This window comes from Cannabis sativa, chromosome 8 (assembly GCF_029168945.1).
Source record: "Cannabis sativa cultivar Pink pepper isolate KNU-18-1 chromosome 8, ASM2916894v1, whole genome shotgun sequence".
NCBI classification, from domain to species: Eukaryota; Viridiplantae; Streptophyta; class Magnoliopsida; order Rosales; family Cannabaceae; genus Cannabis; species Cannabis sativa.
In genome coordinates, this window is record NC_083608.1 from 801156 (window position 1) to 820607 (window position 19452).

The window sequence follows — 19452 nt, forward strand, 5'->3', positions numbered from 1 at the left end:
CAGTTTGACTAATACTAAGTCACCTGTCTTGAACTCCAGCGGTCGGCGTTTCTGATCTGCCCACTTCTTCATTCTTCGTGAAGCTTTCTCTAAATATGCTTGGGCAATCTCTGTGTTCTTCTTCTAGTCTTTTGTAAAATTAAAGGCATGCGGATTCTGTCCGTGGTATTCATCCACCGTGTGGGGTAACAGTGGTTGCTGTCCGTTCACAACTTCAAAAGGGCTCTTGTTTGATGAAGAACTCTTCTAAGAGTTGAAACAAAATTGAGCTACATCTAGTAGTTGCGGCCAATTCTTCTGGTTGGCATTGACAAAGTGCCGCAAATACTCCTCCAACATCCCATTAAATCTTTCTGTCTGCCCATCTGTCTGTGGATGGTAGCTCGAGGAGATGTTCATCTGTGACCCAAGAAACTTAAATAATTCGGACCAGAAGGTCCCTGTGAATCTTCGATCTCGGTCACTTACTATATTCTGGGGTACTCCCTAGTACTTTACTATATGCTTGAAGAAAAGTTGAACTGTCTCTTCTGCCGGACACTGCTTCGACACCGGGATGAAGGTTGCATACTTAGAAAATCTATCCACAATCACCAAGATTGCATTCAAGTCCCCGATCTTCGACAAACCTGAAATGAAATCAAGCGAGACACTCTCCCATGGTTTGCTTGGGACCGACAGAGGTTCTAACAACCCTGGCGTCTTATGCCTCTCCACTTTGTCTTGTTGGCAGACGAGACAGGTCCTTGTGTAGTCCACCACATCTTCCCACATCTGCGGCCAGTAGTACCCATGCTTCAAAAGGACATGTGTCCTATGCCACCCTTGATGACCCGCCCATAACGTGTCATGACACTCACTCAGCAGCGTCCTCCTTAGATCGCTTGCCTTCGGAACAAACAAACGCCCACCTTTGGCCCACAAGAGGTCATCCTCTACCCAAAACTGAGTTGTCTTTCCCTTTCTTGTGAGAGTCATGATGTTCTTTGCAACTGGGTCCTTCTCTAGGTTCTCCTTGATGCGCTCTTTGATTGGTGTACCCACTTGGCTAGCTGACATGCCTGTAACACCTTTAGCGCCGCCAATTCAGCTTTACGACTGAGGGCATCAGCTGCCTGATTAAGACGTCCAGCCTTGTGCTCGAAGTAGAAGTCGAATTCTGCCAGGAATTCCTGCCATCTGGCCTGCTTGGGAGTCAGCTTTGGCTGCGTGAGGAAATGGCTAACAGCCGTATTGTCCGTCTTCACAACAAACTTTGACCCCAGTAAGTAATGCCTCCACGTCTGTAAACAATGAATAACTGCCAAGAGCTCTTTCTCTTGCGCAGTGTACCGCCTCTCTGTTTCGGAAAGCTTGCGGCTCTCAAATGCCATGGGGTGGCCCTCCTGCACGAGTACCCCTCCTAAAGCATAATCTGACGCATCAGTCAGTACTTCAAAGGGCTTGCATACATCAGGCAAGGCTAATACATGATCTTCGACCATGGCTTCCTTCAGACTTCGAAAAGCTTCTTCGCACTTCTCCGACCACGTCTATGTAACACCCTTCTTCAACAACTCTGTTAAGGGTGCCGCTCTTCTCGAATAGCCCTCCACAAATCTTCTATAATAATTGGCTAGACCGAGAAACGAGCGAAGTTGTTTCACATTGGTTGGGGTCGTCCACTCTTGGATCGCCCGCACCTTTTCCATGTCCATACGGATTTTCCCGTGTTCCACAACGTGACCCAGGAACTTGATACTTTTCTGAGCGAAAGAGCACTTCTCCCGCTTTACATACAATTGTTCCTTCCTCAACTTCCGAGACACCGTTGCCAAGTGTTCTGATGCTCTTCTAAAGTGGCGCTATAGACCACGATATCATCCAAGTACACCACCATGAACTTGTCTAAGACATCATGGAAGACTTCATTCATGAGTGTACAGAATGTGGCTGGCGCATTTGTTAACCCATACGGCATGACGCGAAACTCAAACGCCCCATACCGAGTAACACAAGTAGTCTTTGGTTCATTCTCTTCTGCGATCCGAACCTGATAGTACCCTGATCTCAAGTCCAACTTCGTGAAGTATTTCGCTCCGCTTAGCTGGTCAAACAGATCCGCGATCAAGGGAATGGGGTATCTGTTGCGCACAATCACCTTGTTGAGGGCGCGGTAGTCTATGCACAGTCTCAAGGTCCCGTCCTTCTTCTTTTGGAACAACACGGGGGCACCAAAAGGTTCCTTTGAGGGTTTGATGAATTCTGCCTCCAGCATTTTCGTTAGCTGACTCTTCAACTCCTTAAGTTTCGAGGGAGATATTCGATATGCTGCTTTGGCTGGGGCCTTTACACCTGGCACCAGCTCGATTTGGTGATCAACTCCCCTCCTGGGAGGCAGTCTCTTTGGAAACTCGTCCGGCATCACATCCTTGAATTCATCTAACACCTTCTCGATTATAGGTGGAGTGGACTCCTCCACTTTTTCGTCGTACACGGTGGGAGCGATGACAAATGTTGACCTCTTCTTCTTCAGGCCCCTCTTCAGTTGCAGGGCTAATAGTAGCTTGACTTCTGAGGGCTGTCTCACTTTAGCGGGCACCATTGAAGGATTCTCACCCATGATCAGGAGATTCCCTATTGTTGGGATTGGAATGACCCCCTTCTCTGCTAGAAACTCCATTCCCAATACCACATCGAAGTCGTCCATACGAACCGCTACGAGGTCAAGTTGTCCCTCCCATCCGTCAATCTTGACATTCCCTTTTCTGGCCACTCCAATTGTGGCCATGGCCTTCGAATTGACTGCCTTCATGCGACCCGCATCTTTCTCCAATTTTAGGCCCACCCTTTTAGCTTCAATTTCGGAGATGAAGTTGTGTGTTGTGCCAGTGTCAATCATTACGCTCTTGGCCTACTTACCGCTTAAAGTGGCATCCACAAACATCAATCCCTTCCCAAGGGCTTTCTTCCCTCCGACGCCATGCTTCTTAAGAGCAGCCATTAATCGAACGGCGCTCATGTGCGCACAGTCTTCATCCTCATCGTCTTCTCCACATCCTTGCTCCTCTTGAGCAATGGATGCCTTTATGGCACTCAACTTGGACTGGTGGGGGCAAGCAGCCGCCCTATGTGGGCCTTGGCAAAGCCAACACTTAAGGAGCTTCTTCCCCGTTGCAGCATCACTTTTAGAGGAGGAGCTAGATTCAGGAGTTCTCTTGTCTCCTCCCCCACTTTTACTCGGCCACTGCTTTCCTGACTTCTTGCTAGCGGCATTGTTGGTGCTGGTCTGAGGATTCGTCTTCTTTGGCTGCGAATTCTCAGAGGTGTAGTCGGTCAGTCGCTCGGCTGCAGCTTGAGCAGTGGCGAGATCTGCCACCCGCTGCCTTTGCAGCTCTTGTTTAGCCCATGGTTTGAGTCCTTCAAGGAAGTAGAAAAGTCTGTCGACTTCATTCATATCTTTGATGTCGAGCATCAATCCAGAGAACTTCTTTACATAGTTTCGGACTGTCCCGACTTGCTTTAACTCTCTAAGCTGACGTCGAGCGAGGTAGGCGACATTCTCTGGCAGAAATTGGGCATTCAATTCTTTCTTGAGGTCTTCCCAAGTGTCAATGGTGCATTTACCATTCTGAATGTCTTCATATTTCGTCCTCCACCACAACTTGGCGTCCCCGGACAAATACATGGTAGTTGTTGCTACCTTAGCTTCTTCAGAGTCGGTCCGCACGACCTTAAAGTACTGCTCCATGTCAAACAAAAAGTTTTGGAGCTCCTTGGCATCCCTCGCCCCTCCATAGCATTTGGGCTCGGGTGCTTTCGGTCGGCCATACTCAATACCTCCGTGTCCCTCGGTATTTGCACGCTCTGCCGCTATCATGGTAAGATTTAGCTTGTTGACATCCCTGCTAATTCTTCCCGGATGGCTGTGACAGACACGTTACAATCCTCGATCGTATCATTGAGGAAGTCTTGTAATGCAGCCTGCCCATTTTGTAGTATAGTGATAGTAGCCTGCATGTCTCCTGTTGCTTGTTCTAATGCCTTGATGCGATCTTCCATCTGAGGTGCACCTGATGTTTCGGTAGCAGCATCTCTTCTCTCGATCGCAGCTACCCTCGCCAACAAGTTAGCATAGTCTTGAGCCAACGAGGCAACTTGTTGTTGTGTCACTGTCGGCCGTGAGTTCTGATTGTTAGGTGCTAGATCCCTGACCCTCTCGTCCAGGCCATCTAATTCCCCTATGCGCCTCTTAAGCTCTTGAATCCTTTGGGTGTTGCTCACCATTATGTTGTGCTACCAAGCTTCCTTTTCTCTTGGCTCTGATACCAACTGTCACGGGCCGCCTATTTGGAGACCCCCAAGTAGGTGGAACGTGCGGCACTTGCTGGCACACCGAGTTAGCAAGTCAGCCTAAACGCGCCTGCAGGCAAACAAGTTCAAAGGTTAGGCACGATACATGTCTCGCACATGTTGAGTGCAAACAAGAAGCATGAGCAAGCAAACACAAAGCGTCCCCAAGGACCAATCTCACACAACCCACAAGCAAACATATAGACAAATGGCACGCAATGGCCCAACAAAGGCAACAAACAGGCATCACAAGGACCATATAGAAGCATACACAAGAAGCATGGATAAACATCGTTTTATTAATATATGGCCTTGATAGGGCAAGGGAGTACACAGCTGGGCCCCTATCATGCTGGTGACAAGGTGCTTCATAAGTCACCTGGTCACCCCCCTAAAGAGCTTATTGGGGTTTAAAGGGATTTCCAGGAACATAGATAATTTTAGTTCTGTAGACATATGTAAAGGAAATACAAAGAAAGAAAGCTAAACAACAAAAGGTTCCCAACCCCCATGAGGTGCTTGGTGCAAGACTTGACTAATGATCAAGCACCAAGGCATGCTCATGTTACAAAATGACCCTATTGTGGGTGTGCCATGGGGCAGCACGCCACACATGGCGCTAACTCAATCACAAATTCTCTCTCTATCTGGGGGTAGCCCTGGTAGGTCTTTCGGAAAGACTTCTTGAAATTCACATACTATGTGGACATTCTTTGGCTTGAGGGGGGTTTCTCTTGACTTCTACTATGCTGGCCAAGTATGCTTGGCATCCCGCACGTATCATCCTTTGTGCCTTCAGGGCTGTAACTACCGGTAAGCTTGACTTGACTTTGATTCCTTCAAATATGAATGCCTCTCCAAATTCAGGGGTGAAAGTCACTGTCCTCTTTCGGCAGTCTATTGTTGCTCCATGTCGTGATAGCCAATCCATACCCAAGATAAGATCGTAATCCCTCATCTCTAGGTCTATCAGATCTCCACTAAGTTCCTTGTCTGCAATCCTTATTGGCACATCCTGCACTCCTCTAGATGATATTATAACCTCGCCTGAGAGCAACTCCGTCATGAACTGATAACTAAAGTTTACATACTGTAGTTCTAACTTATCTATCATCTTTAAAGCAATAAATGAGTGTGTAGCTCCAGAATCAAATAAAACAGTACATAGTTTTCCAGAGATAGTAATCTGACCTACAACCACAGTGTTACTAGTCTCAGCCTCCCCTCTGGTTAGTGCAAATATTCAAGCTAGGACAAGTTTGTCATCCTTGAGTTGATCACCCTTTTGCGGACAGTCCTTCTTATAGTGGCCTGGTTGCCCACTCTTGTAACAAGTCTTGCCTTTCAGTCGACATTCTCCCGGATGCTTACGACTACATGTTGGGCATAGGGGGTACTCCACATATGGCTTCTTCCCTTTGTAGTTATTGGACTTCGTCTTGTTTCTCTTGTCGTCTTCGTTGTGTTGGTTACTTGGAGGTTTCCTTTTGCTATCACCACCTCCATTACTGGCATTTCTGGCCTCCCACCTAGCCGTATACGACTTTCACACAACTTAGCTTCTAGGGCTTTTTCCAGTACCTCAGCATACATGGTTGCCCTTCCCCCTAACATCGTTATGTCCCGACTTATTTGGGAGTCGAGCCCTTCAGTAAAGCGATGAATCCTCAGAAACTCAGTAGGAACCATATATGTGGCAAACTTTGCTAATTTGTCAAATTGGTGAGCATACTCTGTAGCTGTAGACTTACCCTGCCTCAGCTTCATGAACTCATTAACTCTAGTTGAGCGTATTGCTTCACGGTAGTATTTTTTTGTTAAAAACTTGTACAAAGTCAGCCAAGGTCATTGCGACCACATCCCATGTTTATTTAATAACGTCCCACCAGATGTGAGCATCCTTTTTCAATAAACTAGCAGCACAAGCTACATTATCTCTGTTACCGAGCCGCATGTACTCAACAATACCTTCCATTGTTCTTAACCATTCCTCAGCTTCCATTGCATCTGAGCTTTGGTGGGTGTTGCTTGCGGAACCTTTCATATATTGGTTCCCATTGACCCTCCGGCACAGGCATGTATTGCACCGGCAAAAATCGATGTTGTCCTTGATCGGGTTGTTCCTTACGGTTGTGAAGCTCTTCATCTCGCTTCTTAAGTTCTTCCATGAGACGAGCAACTTCTTGCACCAAATCTTCTTGTTGTGGTGGCACCACTACAGGGGCGTTTTGGTGTTCTTGACCAACTACCCGAGGAGGGACTTCGTGGTTGCCCCCACCTTGACCTGGTTGTTGTCCATTTACAGGGGCATTTTGATTCTCCTGGATCACCGCCTCGGCAGGGACATGCTGGTTTCTCCTGCCTCGATCGCGACCTCGACCGCGAGCACTTCCTCGCCCCCGACCTCTAGCTGGGTCTCTTACAGTTGCTCTTTCATTCAACTGGGTTGATCTTCTGGGCTCACCATTTTCCATCAAATCCCTTATATTGTTCTTCAAAAGAAAGGAGATGGTAGCGGTAAGAAAAATAACCAAAGATGTATCCCGCTCAAAAAAGAAAAATCTATACACTAAAATTATATAAATTTTTTTTAAAAAAACGTAAATCATCAAGCAACAATTCACCATGTAAAAAAAATAAAATAATCTTCATTCATTTATAAAAAAAATTACACTAATAAGAAAATTGTTTGAGTTATACTAAAACTCTAACTCCGAAGAACCAGTTAATTGTTTCGATTAACCATACCCTAAACTTCTAGCTAACTAAAGGAAAATCTAAAGCTAAAGACTAAACCAAGCTAAGCGTCTATTCATCCCCTTCTTTTGGATCCTCCTCTGACTCTTCTTCTAGATTGTCTTCTGAGTCCTCCCATTGTTGTTCCACTGGTTCAGGATTTGCTGGTAGTTGTATTTCTTCTTCAGGCTCATTCCGATCTTCCACGTCAGAACCATCCTCCAAGATGTCTCTTGAAATTGGCTCATAGTCAAAATTTTTTGCATCATGGTAAATGCCAACTGTTGTCTTTGGGATGTTGGCAATGTAGTAGTCATGGTATTCTGCCCCCAATTTATGGTTGAGCAAGGTTCTCACACCCTGCTCATTCATTCGCACATCCAAGACAGAGAATTTGTTGAGGAATCTCTCAATTGACTCTTTATACTTGTTATGTTCTAAAATATAACCGATTCCGTTCACTTGTCTCCATATTCGATCTAGGTGAGCTCTTGCTTCCTCAGACCTTAGTGAGTGTGACATAACTATATATTTCTTGTGTGCCATTAATAACACACACTCTCTCCTCATAATTATCCCCATGCCATGATTAATTTTATCCATATCCTCTATTATTTTCCTAAGTTTACTTCTCTCGTTAGATGTCGGCAAGCGTCTTAAGCCTTTAATTGCCTTAGCTACGTTTGAATTCATTATTAACTCTGCACAACTCAAAATAAATACTAGATTGAAATTAACCATATTTAACATATAAGACATAACATAAATAAAGCATACATACTTGATGACAAGTTGATCCTTTGCAGCGATGGTGTGTATGTCGCGTGAATTCAAGATCAATGTAACTGTGGCTCTGGTACCATTTGTAATGCCCTTACTTACTTAAAATAAGATGCCATAAATAAACTGACGTTGAGATACTAATGTTGCCTTTATTAAAAAAATAACAATTTTCAAAACATGGGTACTCTGTGGAAAATAAAGTATTACTATTTAGGTAAAAGTAATAGAAAATTTAAACGACAACATCCTGAATATGTTTAATAAATTTAAAAGAGACGTTCAGCGGAAGATGGCCAAGACCACACCCAGTTACATGATCTCACGAGATACACCCCATGCTCCCCATACTCAACTTGTCACCAAAAGCTTACAGGCTTACTTATCTGCACATAGGGGGTAAATAAAAGGTGAGCTGCAAAGCCCAGTAAGGAAAAACAAAATACTATGTAGCAGCATTCACACATCATAGTACAATCATATACATCAAACATACAATAAACTAATTATAAGTATAAATAGAGGTAGCCACACAAATACTGAAATACCACACACTCACACTCCAGCTTCCATACAAATCTAGAGTGTCTTACGTTCTTAACTAGAACGCAGTACTAATGACCAGTGCACCCTTACGTACACTGCCTCACTTACCACATCACCATACAATTGTGGTTTCCAACCATTTCCAAGTACCTGGAACATGATTAAACAGCCATATACAATCCATCGACAAAACACTATTACAATGAAACTATCACATTCCACAGTTTCAATACAATTTATTCAAGCAGTCATACTAGGTAGTCAAACCATATAAAAAAAAGTATAAAGTATAATTATTTTCTTTTACCTCAACTCCGCTGTAATTAACTCCTACGATACCTTCTAGGCCCTATAACAATTAGCGAAACCCTTAGTCCACCGATAAACTCAATATATTTATTACTCTTACTATACAGCTAGTTTAGCTTAGAATTTGACTCATAAAACGTTTGAATTAGAAATCCTACTGTTCACAAAGTTTTTAGTTGTTGGAAAATCAACTTTCCTAATTATTATTATTATTCAGTATAGCTGTATAATAATAATTCTGTTTTTATTGTACCATATTTTTAGGGAATTAGTTTAGGGATTCATTGTATCTTTATTATTTTATATGTTTCTCTTTATAAACTTATTGCACATGTTATATATACTGCTTTATATCAGAAATAAAATAACACAGAAAAAATATTTTTTCCCAAAATCTGTCAACTTGGTATCAGAGCCAGAAAAAGAAAAAAAAAATCGTACTCTACCCTAATCGCACCCCTAACCCTAATCGCCTCTGTCCTATTTGCACCATGTCTGATTCTGAGTCAGGTATAACCAAAAACAACCCCATCCCAACCAATTCCACTGTTCTTTCTACCAAATCTACCGAGTCTCACTCTGTCTAGATCACTACTATTCGCTTGAATGGAGAAAACTTTCTGAGATGGTATCAATCAGTGAAGATGTATATGAAAGGTCGAGGAAAAATGGGATATTTGACTGGTGAAAAGAAGGCTCAAGCAGAAACTGATTCAACCTATGAAACTTGGGATGCTGAAAATTCTATGGTGATGGCTTGGCTTGTTAACTCTATGGAAGAAGAGATTAGCTCCAATTATATGTGCTATCCCACAGCAAAGGAGCTATGGGACAACATTATTGAAATGTATTCTGATCTTGAAAATCAATCTCAGATTTTCGTGTTAAATATCAAACTTGGAGAAATAAAGCAAGGGGAGGACAGCATGACAAAGTACTTTCATTCTTTGAAAAGAATCTGGCAAGACTTAGATCTTTTCGATACTTATGAGTTCCTGGTTGGTCTCAATGTTGAGTTTGATGAGGTGAGGGGGAGGATTATTGGAAGGTAGCCCCTACCTCCAATTGGTGAAGTATTCGCTGAAGTTAGAAGAGACGAGAGTCGAAGGAGTGTTATGTTGGGAAAGAAGACACCTACATCTATTGTTGAGAGTTCAGCGCTAGCCACCATGAGCGCAGGATATAACAAGAACACCCCATACATGCAGAAAACTAATGAGAAGCCACGTGTTTGGTGTGATTTCTGTAATAAACCTCGTCATACTCGAGAGACCTGTTGGAGAATCCATGGCAAACCAGCAAACTGGAAAAGCAAAGCAGAGAGAGAAAAGGCAGGTCGAACCCCTTCTGCACATGAAGCTGAGTCCAGCCCCTTCACTAAGGAGCAGATGAATCACCTTCATGCATTCCTGAACACTACCTCGTCCTCATCCGGTATTCCTACTGCCTCTATTGCATATGCAGGTGACAAAGTATTAGAAATAAATGCTCTAAGTTGTTATCAAAAAGTTAAAATAGCTGATGGTAATTTCTCATCGATTGCAGGAAAAGGTTTAATTAAGATTTCTAAAGGGATAGATCTTAAATCTGTCTTCCATGTTCCTAAACTTACTTGCAATCTCTTATCTGTCAGCAAATTATCTAAAGATTCTAATTGTTGTGTGGTTTTCTATGAATCTCATTGTGTTTTACAGGACCAGAGTTTGGGTAAGACGATTGACAGTGCTAGGATGATTAATGGACTCTATTATTTCGAAGATAAAGCTTCTGAAAATAAAATTGCTCAAGGATTTAGTAGCATTAGTTCTCTTTCTGTTTATGATCAAATAATGGTTTGGCATTATAGATTAGGCCATCCTAGTTTTTTTTTATTTATTTAAAATATTTGTTTCCAGCACTATTTAAACGGTTAAATCATTCGTCTTTTCAATGTGAAAGTTGTTTATTGGCCAAAAGCCAACGTAAACCTTACATTAAATCTTTTTATTATCCTTCAAAACCGTTTTATCTGTTTCATAGTGATGTATGGGGACCTTCTAAGGTTACTACTAATTCTGGGAAAAAATGGTTTGTTACTTTTATAGACGACCACACTCGTCTTTGTTGGGTTTATTTAATGAGGGAAAAGTCCCAGGGTTGAACAAATTTTTACCGATTTTTACAAAATGATTGAAAATCAGTTTCAAACAAAAATCAATATTTTAAGAACTGATAATGGAACAGAATACTTTAATCACATCTTGGGAAATTTTTTAAAAGAAAAAGGTATTTTGCATCAATCTACATGTCCTGATACTCCCGAACAAAATGGAATAGCAGAAAGAAAGAATATACACTTGTTAGAAGTAGCTCGTGCCATGATGTTTTATATGAATGTTCCAAAATATTTATGGGGGGACGCTGTTCTTACTGCATCTTATTTGATAAATAGAATGCCTACTAAAGTTTTACATTACACTACTCTTTTGAAATGTTTCAAAAAATTCTTTCCTACTTCTAGAATTAATTCAGATTTACCATTGAATATTTTTGGGAGTACTGTTTTTGTTCATCTTCCAAAAAGGTCTAGATCTAAGTTAGATCCTAGATCCTAGAGCTGAAAAATGTATTTTCTTAGGCTATCCTCCAAATAAAAAAGGATATAAATGTTTTAATCCTATCTCTAAACACATTTATATTACTATGGATGTCTCTATTGCTGAAAATAGTCCTTATTTCTCAAAGAATTTTGTTCAGGGGGAGAATTCAGTGGTACAAAATTTTTGGGAACTTGTTGAACCTTTACCTAAGACTATTCTTGATGTTTCTCTTGAGAAAACTCAACCTACATCTTTGAATCCGAATCTGATCTTGGTTTGTCAGAAACAGAAATGCTACGATTGATTAAAAATCGTAATGTTCTTGAGCCTGTGGTTTATTCAAGGAAGAACATCTGCGAAAGAAGTAGAGACCATCCAATCATCCTTGCACAAGACCAAATGGAAGCCCCGAACAATGGTTCTTCAAGTACCCGAGGTAATTCTTCTTCTATTACTAGTTCTTCTTTGTCTCCAAGTAATATTTTGTCTTCACAATCTGTTTCAAGCCCTACATCTGAAACTCTAGATCTTCCTATTGCTCTTAGAAAAGGAACTCGTGCTTGTACAAAGCATCCAATTGCCAAATACATCTCGTACAATCACCTATCTGATAACTATAGAGCATTTATTACTAATATTTCTGAACTTGTTGTGCCTAGAAGTATATAGGAGGCACTAGATGAACCGAGATGGAAGTTGGCAGTGGATGAAGAGATGGATGCTTTGATAAAGAATGGGACTTGGGAGATTGTAATGTTACCGAGGGACAAGAAGATTGTAGGGTGTAAATGGGTGTTCACAGTAAAATTTAAAGCTGATGGAAGTATTGAGAGGTTTAAAGCGAGGCTTGTGGCCAAAGACTTTACTCAAACCTATGGAATAGATTATCAAGAGACTTTGCACCTGTTGCAAAAATTAATTCTATACAGATTCTACTATCTTTAGCAGTTAACTATAATTGGCATTTGAACCAGTTAGACGTGAAGAATGCTTTTCTTAATGGAGACCTTGAAGAGGAATTGTATATGAGTGTCCCACCAGGTTTCGAAAAAAATTTTGGAGTTGGAAAAGTGTGTAAATTATAGAAATCCTCGTATGGTCTTAAACAGTCCCCTAGAGCTTGGTTTGAACGCTTTGGTAAGGTTTTGAAGAGGTTTGGTTACACTCAAAGTCGAGCGGATCACACTATGTTCTACAAACATTCAGAGGAAGGAATGGTGGCTATTTTAATTATGTATGTAGATGATATTGTGATAACTGGGGATGACATTGATGAACAAGAGAGATTAAAAAGAAGACTTGGTGAGGAATTCGAAATTAAAGACTTGGGTCCTTTGAAATACTTCCTTGGAATGGAATTTGCAAGGTCCAAAGAAGGCATTTTTGTAAGTCAGCGTAAGTATGTACTTGATTTACTTAATGAGACTGGTATGATGGGTTGTAAACCTGCTGAAACACCTAGTGAACCTAATGTTAAACTACAGGCTGTTGAAGACTTGAAAAGTGTGAAGGACAAAGAGCTTTATCAAAGATTAGTTGGGAGACTGATTTATTTGTCACATACACGACCAGACATAGCTTTCTCTATGAGTATGGTAAGTCAGTTCATGCATTCACCTGGTTCAAGGCATTTCGATGCAGTCTATAGGATTCTAAGGTATCTAAAGGGAACACTGGGTAAAGGCCTCTTGTTTAGACCTCGAGGGCATCTAGAGATTGAAGCCTACACTGATGCAGATTGGGCTGGAAGCACTCTAGATAAAAGATCTACATCAGGCTACTGTTCATATGTTGGAGGTAATTTGGTCACTTGGCGAAGCAAGAAACAAAGTGTGGTGGCTAGAAGCAGTGCTGAAGTTGAATTTAGAGCTGTCGCTCATGGAATTTGTGAAATTATTTGGATAAAAAGGCTGCTTGAAGAGCTGAAGTCATCACAATCGTCTCCTATGAAGTTATATTGTGACAACAAGGCAGCAATTGCAATTGCTCATAATCTTGTACTTCATGATCGCACAAAGCATGTTGAAGTAGATAAGCATTTTATTAAGGAGAAAATTGAGAGTGGTCAAGTGTGTATGCCTTATGTTTCTAGTGAAGATCAGGTGGCGGATATTTTCACAAAAGGATTATGTAAAAAACAATTTAATTTTCTGACTAGCAAGCTGGCTATGGAGAACATTTTTTTGCCCAACTTGAGGGGGAGTGTTGGAAAATCAGCTTTCCTAATTATTATTATTATTCAGTATAGCTGTATAATAATAATTCTGTTTTTATTGTACCATATTTTTAGGGAATTAGTTTAGGGATTCATTGTATCTTTATTATTTGATATGTTTCTCTTTATAGACTTATTGTACATGTTATATATACTGCTTTATATCGAAATAAAATAACACAGAAAAAACATTTTTTCCCTTCATCTGTCAACTTTAGTTAATCGAAAGACCTTTCTAACGGTATAAAGATCATCAAAATCGGAGTTATAACCTAGGAGTTATGCATGTTTTATTAAAACAGTTTCTTTAAAATCCTGGATCATGTCGATTTCTGAATACAACCCAAAAATAAAAGTTTTAAAAATAGTTACACCCCGATCTAGACAATACTTCCTTCATAAAAAATGTAGCTATTTTCCTAAGCTTTAAAACGAGATAAAGATCTTTTAAAATGGATCAAAGTTGAGAGAAATATTGAATTTTTACTGAAGACACTTTTTCTGAAACAAAACTTAAAACGAAATATCCTAACCGAGTAAAGATACTAACTTTTGACAGGTAAGAACTCCGAATTAGGGAAAGGTTTCTTCAAAGAAAATATGGATTATTGAATTATCTTTCTAACAGTACAAGAATCGCTGGAAAATAATAGATATCGAGAGAGAAATCACACTTTTACTGAGGCAATATCGGACATAAATTTAAAAAAAGAACTGTAATTCGACAGTCAGCATAAAACATGAATTTTTGACATTGAAATAATCAGAATTTGGAAAGAGTTTCTTCATAAAAAATGTAGACCATTAAATTATCTTTAAAACGGTACCTAAATCACTGAAAATGGGCCTATGGGGAGAGAGATATGGTATTTTTATGAAAGCTTATTTCTCTGAAAACGAAAATAAAAACATACGAAAATCCTACATAAAATCCCGACATTAAGAGACAGTAAAAGTTTTTACCTTAGAAATCGAATACTGTGATAGAGGCTTCAAACAGTAGTGTGCATGACAGAACTTTTTCCCTTGATTCTCTTGGTCCTGATGATAAACCTTTTATTAATAAATACCTTGGTGTGCCCCAGTAATTTTTTCACTCAAAAAAATCCTCGTTCTACAATCTTCTCCAAAAAGCTAATAGTAAGCTTTCTGTTTGGAATAATAAGCTATTTTTTAGAGCTGGTAAGGAAATCCTTCTTAAAGCGGTTATCCAGGCTATCTGTTCTTATGCCATGTTATGCTTCAGACTTCCTCTATCTACTTGTGGGCAGTTTGAGAAGCTCATGGCTAATTTTTGGTGGGGCTCTTTGGGGAATAATCATAGGAAAATTCATTGGAAAAAATAGTCCCTTCTTCGTAAGTCCAAATTTTTTAGGGGTCTTAGTTTTCGTACTATTGTTCACCACAATCAAGCCATGGATTCCAAGCAAGCATGGTGGATCTTTACTAATCTCGATTCCCTTCTGGCTACTCTCCTTAAAGCCAAATATTTTAAAAATAATGACTTTCTCTATGCTTCTCTTGGCCACTACCATTCTTTCACTTGGAGAAGTCTACTCTAGGGTAGGGAACTCCTCTCAAGGGTTTAATTTGAAAGGTGGGAAATGGTAAATCTATTCAAATCACTAGTCTGAATTGGATCCTAGATTTGAGGGTTGTATCTTATAAAAATGATCTTTCTCCTCCTGAGGATACAATCTTTTTTTCATTAAAAAGGAGGGATTATGGGATGTTGATAAACTCAATTCTTATTTCTCAAAAGATGTAGTTACTTTTATTCTTAGAATCCTTGTCGATCCTGCTAGAGGGGACTGTCTCATTTGGGGACATCATCTTTGTGGAAATCTCACTGTCAATTCGGCCTACTATCTTGCTAATTCAGCACTTTATTTTCCTTCTTCTTCTAACCTGAGCTTTTTTAAATATTGGTGGAAAATAGTTTGGACTACAAAGATGCTTCCTAAGATAAAACACTTTGTTTGGAAAGCTTTCAATCACTTGCTTCCATTGAGCCTTAACCTCTTTTATAAGGAAGGGGATTGATAACCCTTATTGCTCTATTTGCTCCCTTCATGTTTACACTAATTCTCATTCTCTTCTAGGGTGTTCAAGAGCTGCTAAAGGCTGGTTAACTACAAGATTTGCTCAATCTTTGACACTAACAAAGATTATGATATAAAAGTAAGAGTTGCCTTAATCGTAACAAACTTATTTTCTCAGCTCTCAAGCCTTCTTTTGCAGTTATAGAATTTTGGGTTAACTCTTACTTGCAGGAATTTTATGCAGCCCAAGATAAGCTTATTATCCCATCTCACAACAGTAATGCAGAAGCTTCCAACATCTCCTCAAATCCTTCAAATGATGGTTTAGCTCAAGACAATGTTTCTCCTCATTTTGGAACTTATAAATTGAGTGTGGACGCTTCAGTCAGAAATAAAGATTGTAAAATTGGCTTTAGTGATGTTGTCAGAATTATAAGGGGGAAGTTGTTGCAAGTTGTTTCTCTTCAATTTCTCGTGACTCTCCCCTCTTTTAGCAGAGGCAGAATCTCTCATCAAGGCTCTCACATGTGTTCATTAGTTTGATTCCCTATCAACATTATATCTTTAGATTGTCAAGTATTAGTTAAGGACATCAAGCACAAGTAGAGTGATAGACCTTCACTGTAATTCAAAAGATTGATTCTTCTCTATCTCACCTTTCTAATGCTTCCCTTAGTTTTGTACCAAAAAGTTTAAATGTTTTTGCTCATAATCTTACTCAAAGGGCATTATGAACTGATTTAGAGGTTGTTTAGAACGGTTGTGTTTCAAGCTCTAATCTTTAATCTTTGTAACTTGCTCTTCATTGTGTTATCTTAATGTTACAATTTTTTTTTTTTTTGAAATTTTTTTTTTATAAAAACGTTACATAAAATCGTTAAGGCAATAATTGACGAATTATAAAGATCGTGCGCAGGGACGGAGCTACTTTAGCTCCAAAGGGGGCTATGGCCCCTCCCAAAATTTTGGACAAAAAAAATTATAAAGCAATTTAGGACTTGTTTGGAACGTCGTATTAGCTCGTATTGTATTGTATTGTATTGTATTATATTTAATTGGGTTATATATCATATTTTGATATACTACTATGTTAAACTTTAATTTATACTAAAATATTATAAATTTAGGTGTCCATAAAAGTTAATATCACATATAGTTTTACATAAAAATATTGTATAAAATACAATTTAATATAATACTATACAATACAATACGGTGTAATACGGCATACTAAACGAACTCTAAAATTTTATTTTCTTAAAAAATTATGTATTTGGCCCCCCTTAATTATTTTTTTTTTTTATCTTTTGGCCCTCAATTATTTTTTTTTTTAATCTTTTGGCCCTCTTATTCTTAACTTCTGCCTCTATCCCTGATCATGCTTGTGTTTTGTTTTAGTGCATAGTTAATAGTAACGACGAAAGACAAAAGCAGCAAAGCAGTGGAGTCCAATAAGGAGCCACAAAATGTTTGATAATTTTATTTTCTTTGGTTGAAATTTCTAATCAGTTGATAATTGTCGGTGAACAGTTACACAATATGATATCATTAATGTAGCTTTGGGTTTGGCTTCTTATGTGTGCTTGGACAATCAACAATACAAGAACTCTGTTTTGAGTGTCTTGTTGTTCTGGAGAATATTTCTGTAACCTGCTGTGGCTGGACATTCATAGAGACATGTTTTGTTTTCTTTGGTTGTCTCTAACTAACTATGAATTATATTATGATCATCTCAAGCACTCACCACTCACCACTACTCGGATAGTCCACCACAATGTCTGCTGCTCTTGTTACATGGGCCCTGGCCTTAATGGTTCAATCCATGATTAAGATAGCTAACTTTTGAACGTGACAAAAATAATCTCATTCACACTTTAAAATAATAATAATAATAATAACGGAAAGAACTCTGGCCCCATTAAAATAATAATATGGGGTAATGTAATTGCATGATTACATGGTACTGCTACTAGTCTAAAATAGATATTACTAAAAAAGCATTTTACCATTCTGGTGTGTAAACATCTGATGCATAAATTAAACGTATATTACTCAAAGTTAAAAAACAGAAAGAAAAAGAAAAGGTTAATGATATAATGAGTGGTTGCTTTCAGTGGAAGCAGAAACAATAGAAATGAGGAGAAAACAGAGTACATCCAGAGCCAGCATATCAATGAAGCCACCTTAAGTCCGGTTCAAGAGGTGTATTATATGAAACTATATTCCAAAGAAACATTAAGTTTTGTCCATATAAAGTAATAAGATGACAAACCCTTTTTAAGTTACGTTAGATGGAATCAGTTAGCTTAATAATAACTCCAACTCTGACATGCTTGCATGCAGTACTGACGCCATGCTTATTCAAATTAATTTGACAAAAAAAAACGAAAAAATGGACATAGCAAATTATTTATTTATTTATTTATTTTTGCCTTTTATTCTTAGTACAAGAACCCAGAAACCATAAGCTAATCACATTAACTACCAGACCCTTAATATACGGATTTTTCTTACATTAAAACTCTGTTTTGAGGGTCCGGTCAACAGGAGTGGACAGCCTGAAACAGGAAATTGCTGTGTCTTAAAATGTTATGTGGTTTCCAGTTACAGTCAATAAAGAATACACATCCATATATGGCCCTATATATAAATAACCAATAATAATAATACTGCTGAACACAGTGGGTCTCCCTCTCCCCTACACTATATGCCCTTAAGGTAAATATTCATTCAATGTCTTTTACTGACTCACACTAACACTAAGTGTAGCAATATCTAAATGTTATAGTTATTTTTCTTTCGTAGTAGTACTCGTACAAACGCAGAAGTGAATTGTGATCTTTGGTGGGATTTTATGGTGAAAAATTGTGAGGTGCACAGAAAATTTCAGTGCAAGTTCGAAGATAAGGGAGGGGTCTACTTTTTTTAGCTTCAGAAAGGGGAGCAGGGTTTAGCTTTAGCTTATTATTTCTTCACTTCATGAAAAACCAGAGGATACAATGATTTGACTGGTTTTCCATGTAGAATTATTTTGGAGGAATTTATAGTGAGAGGAAGAAAAAGAGATAAAAAGAAAAGGGGTGTGTCCCCACACTTCTGTGGTCTCTGTGGTAACAATTTATCAAACACCTAAAAGTGTCACATCAAGAAATGTACAGTTTTGCAAATAAGGTATAGATAAAGTGTAATAACTGAGGATCCCACCTCTTCTATGCATATTAAAGGGTAACGATTAATGCACGTGAATTTGTTGGAGGGGAGTCACTAGCCCTTCTCCTATCCTATATTTGCTACCAGGCTTTAACATAATTTTATACCTATAAAAATTACTATAAAAATTAATTTTCCTTTACAAAATTACTTCAAATTTTATATGTTTTAACACTTAACTATAAAAATTAATTTTCCTTTACAAAAGCTACCAAATTCACATTATATATATTTTTTTTTAAAGAAAAGCGCACTTGTATTATTTAGAACAAACCGTTAAACCTCACGGTCATTATATAACATTTCAAGAGGAATGGAATTAACGGGAATAACCCCAAACCTCTTGCTAGTAAAAGCTCAATTACAATTAGGCCACATTATGAGCAACAAAATTACAAAGCATACTAATATTACTAAAATTCGCAGTATGTTTTGCTCTTTACACTTTTATCCAAAATTCTTAGTTAATGCCACAGTAGACTCCCTACATATACACAAGAGTACACATGGTATAATTTTAGTAGTCCACCTAATTTTAATTTTAAATACAATAAAAATAATTTATAAAAATAAAAAAAAATAGGAAACTTTTTCTTCTTTCTCTTTCTTCTCGAACCAGAACCCCATAACCCAACTTCTTCTTCTTCTTCTTCCTTCTACCATTACAACCACCACACCACCAGTATCCCACCACAACAATTGT

General features: G+C 38.9%; 1 protein-coding gene across 3 annotated transcripts; it reads left to right on the plus strand.

The window, feature by feature from the left end:
• The first annotated feature begins 9132 nt into the window (after positions 1-9132).
• On the plus strand, positions 9133-16818 carry LOC115699923 (uncharacterized mitochondrial protein AtMg00810-like). 3 transcript variants are annotated; one of them, XR_009683979.1, is made up of 3 exons: positions 9133-10167; positions 10398-15678; positions 15771-16818. XR_009683979.1 is itself a non-coding variant. In XM_061102314.1 (2 exons), exon 2 carries the CDS (start codon positions 12470-12472, stop codon positions 13583-13585), a length of 1116 nt encoding a protein of 371 aa, XP_060958297.1. In that variant the 5' UTR covers positions 9133-10167; positions 10398-12469; the 3' UTR covers positions 13586-16818. The 3 variants fall into 3 exon arrangements, 1 of the variants encoding a protein (XP_060958297.1); XR_009683980.1 differs by having other exon boundaries at positions 15784-16818; XM_061102314.1 differs by having other exon boundaries at positions 10398-16818.
• Positions 16819-19452: the final 2634 nt, after the last annotated feature.